At 39.6% G+C, this 2,859-nt stretch overlaps 1 protein-coding gene across 1 annotated transcript in view; it reads left to right on the top strand.

Moving 5' to 3' along the window:
* Positions 1-2,620, top strand: part of LOC104402012 (proprotein convertase subtilisin/kexin type 5-like) — a gene marked incomplete at its 3' end in the record, with an annotated part of 31,019 nt that extends 28,399 nt beyond the window's left edge. The window contains exon 4 of the mRNA XM_010009773.1: positions 2,520-2,620. Coding sequence (XP_010008075.1) covers positions 2,520-2,620 — 101 coding nt within the window. The remainder of the gene's footprint in view (positions 1-2,519) is intronic.
* Between the last annotated feature and the right edge of the window lie 239 nt (positions 2,621-2,859).

Genomic DNA, 2,859 nt, shown 5'->3' with positions numbered 1-2,859 from the left:
CCTACACATTTTCTGCGGAAATACTTGCTGAGTGAGGGAGAGAGATAAGGGTCTGTAGTTCAAACTGCTGCCACAACATCTGCTCTGAATATGAGAGACAACCTTGCAAAATAAAGAGCTGTCATGGTTTGTTGTGCTTAATATCTGTAGCTACAGGACAATAAAAACAGTCTGGAAGCATAGTATTCCAGAGGATGAATGATACGGATAGCATAATGCAGTGTGCTTTTCACTGTACTGAGAGAGGCTGTCTGTTAAGAAAAAGTTGTTATTGAGGGCAGTTCTTTCTGCCTGAGCTCCCATAGGCTTTGCTAACCTGTGGTCCTCTGAGGAAAGTGCCTGCTGCACCACTTTTTTTGCAAGGGACAGGGTACTAGGCTACAAAAGAGACAAGCATGTGTTAGTCCCTTTTCCTGCCCTCTCTTTTTCCTGACCTCCCTTCTACTTCTTGCCGCAGCACTGACCAGTGTTTTTACAAATGGGATACCTGAATCTTTTATCTATTTGGGTGCATGTCATCCTGTAGTCCTTGCACATGTTAGTCCCACCTGCAAAATCACTACTTGCATTTACAATAAAGGCAATGTCATGTTAGGACAGTTCCCGATGCAGTTTCACTGCTTAATATTGTAAGGACTTTTACGGGATTTGTGTGCATAAAGGTTTTTCCAACACTTACTTTTCATTGTTTAAATTAATATAATCATTAGGAGAGAAGACATTACACGAATATTTTATTTATGGGGTTCAACTTTTAGCTGATGACAGATAAAAGAAATTATTTAACAAGGTGTGCATTTATGAAGGATATGAAATAATAGGGGGAAAAAGGTTCTTTCTGGACTTCGTTATTCAAAAATCTGACTTTTAGTAAGTTCACTAATGTAAGGATATGATGTTATAAATGCTTTAATCCCTCCTCCAGTTTCTTAAAACTTTTTGCTTCACTTGCTCACTACTTGCTTTCAATAATAATTTCCTGGTACTGTTAGCACCTTCACTATTAGAAGCCTTTTGTGTTAGCGTGTGTATGCTTATATGTCGTAAGAACTTTAAGCGGCCTTGTACAAATTATGTAATACATATACTACTGAATATGGCAAATGCAAATGTATGAAACATAACCCTTCTGCATGCAATTGCTTGCATTCTGCCCAGAGAGGATGTGGCTGTTCCTTCAGATCATATTTTGGGTATCTTCCAGTTTAAAATCTGGACAGACATTTTTACATGCCCTATGATTTTTTGTGATGTTTTGATCTTCTCATCTCTCCTTTGCCCATCTTTCTGCTTATCTGTGTTGCAAATGAAGTGTGATACTAGTGAATTACAGGAAATGGAGACACAATAATTCTGGGTGCTTAGGTAGGAAGCTGTTTAAGCAGCTTCCTTGCCCCCTAGGCAGGTGTCTTGTAGTGACTGAATCTCAGAGATCAGCTGAAATGCTGATAGTAAGGTTTGGTGTCACACATCATTCACTCTGCTGCCTTCATGGAGTTTTCCATGCTGTGGACTGCTGTCTGCTAGTAACTTTTCTCAAGTCTGCATGGGTTTTGCTTGAGCTTCTGTTAGGTAGTAGTGACTTCCTGTCTCTACTGCCTTACTTTTGCTAGCAGCTACTTCTTCTAGCAACTACTGGAAGAAGACCATAGATTATAATCTCTTTAGATGGCCCAAAAGAAGTGGAATTTAGAATAAACGCATTTTTTGTGTGTCTTACAGACAGAATCTGCCTAAAATTCATTATGATATCCTAACACAAAGTAGAAGACTGTGTCTCTAGTTGGTACTGCAGGTCACAGTTTATACATCCACTTTAGATTATGTATAAAAATATAAGGCAGCGTGTATTTCAGCAATATGTAACAATTTAAAGCTGCAAATAACTAATTAGCTGGTAATGTCTAGGTCAAATCTGTGATTACATCAGGACTTTCCAGTGAGTTGTTGCTTAATTTCATGTGAATCTTTGCATAAGGCATGAAGGAAGGATTAAACACAGTACTTAGCATGAGCCTAACGGTATTCTGTTCTGTCACATAGTTCCAGTGTGACTTCAGGCAAGCTAATTAACCTCTCCGTATCTCTCTATAGCCTCTGAGAGTAACCAGTCTGTACATAGGGGGTGTTGTAAGATGGAGTTCATTCTTGTTTGTGAAGCACTTTGAGATTCTTAGATGGAAAGTGCTCTATAAAGGCAATAGAAGGGCAGAGGTCTAATTGTGCTGTTTTAAAACGCTCTGCATGGCAAGTCTTTTTGTTTATCATGCCTTGAAAAGAATGGAGAATAACTTACGTTTTCAGTGCAACAAGGGAACTTGTGAACTTCTCCGAGTTCACAACTGACTTCAGGCTCTGAGCGTGATGTCGTGTATTCAGACACCTTTTCTTTTTCTTTTTCTTTCCTTGCAATGAAAGAAGGAAATACTCTCCATGTACATGCAGCTCATTCGAGTAAATGAAACCTGTTCTGATTTCTAAAGCTGTGTTCTAAATTTCACACATTCAATTTCTTCCAGATCACCACAGACCTGAGGCAGCGTTGCACAGACAGCCATACTGGAACCTCAGCCTCTGCACCTATGGCTGCAGGCATCATTGCACTGGCACTGGAAGCAAAGTAAGATCCAAGTTGTACTCTGAAGATAAAAAAGCATATGGAAAGAACTTTCACACTCACCCAGCACCCTTATCCAGGGATCTCAAAGTGCTTTGGAAATTTTGTTGTAGTAATTCACAGTACCCTTCCGAGGGCGGGAAAGATCTGTGTGCTTATTTCACATGCAGGAAAGCTGACACCGTGGAAATGGCAACAAAGTATGCAGTTGTCATTGACTTGAAATGTTGAAATGACTTGAA

This window comes from Nestor notabilis, unplaced genomic scaffold (genome assembly GCF_000696875.1).
Source record: "Nestor notabilis isolate BGI_N333 unplaced genomic scaffold, ASM69687v1 scaffold3672, whole genome shotgun sequence".
Lineage (NCBI taxonomy): Eukaryota > Metazoa > Chordata > Aves > Psittaciformes > Psittacidae > Nestor > Nestor notabilis.
This window is presented reverse-complemented; position numbering and strand designations above follow the sequence as displayed.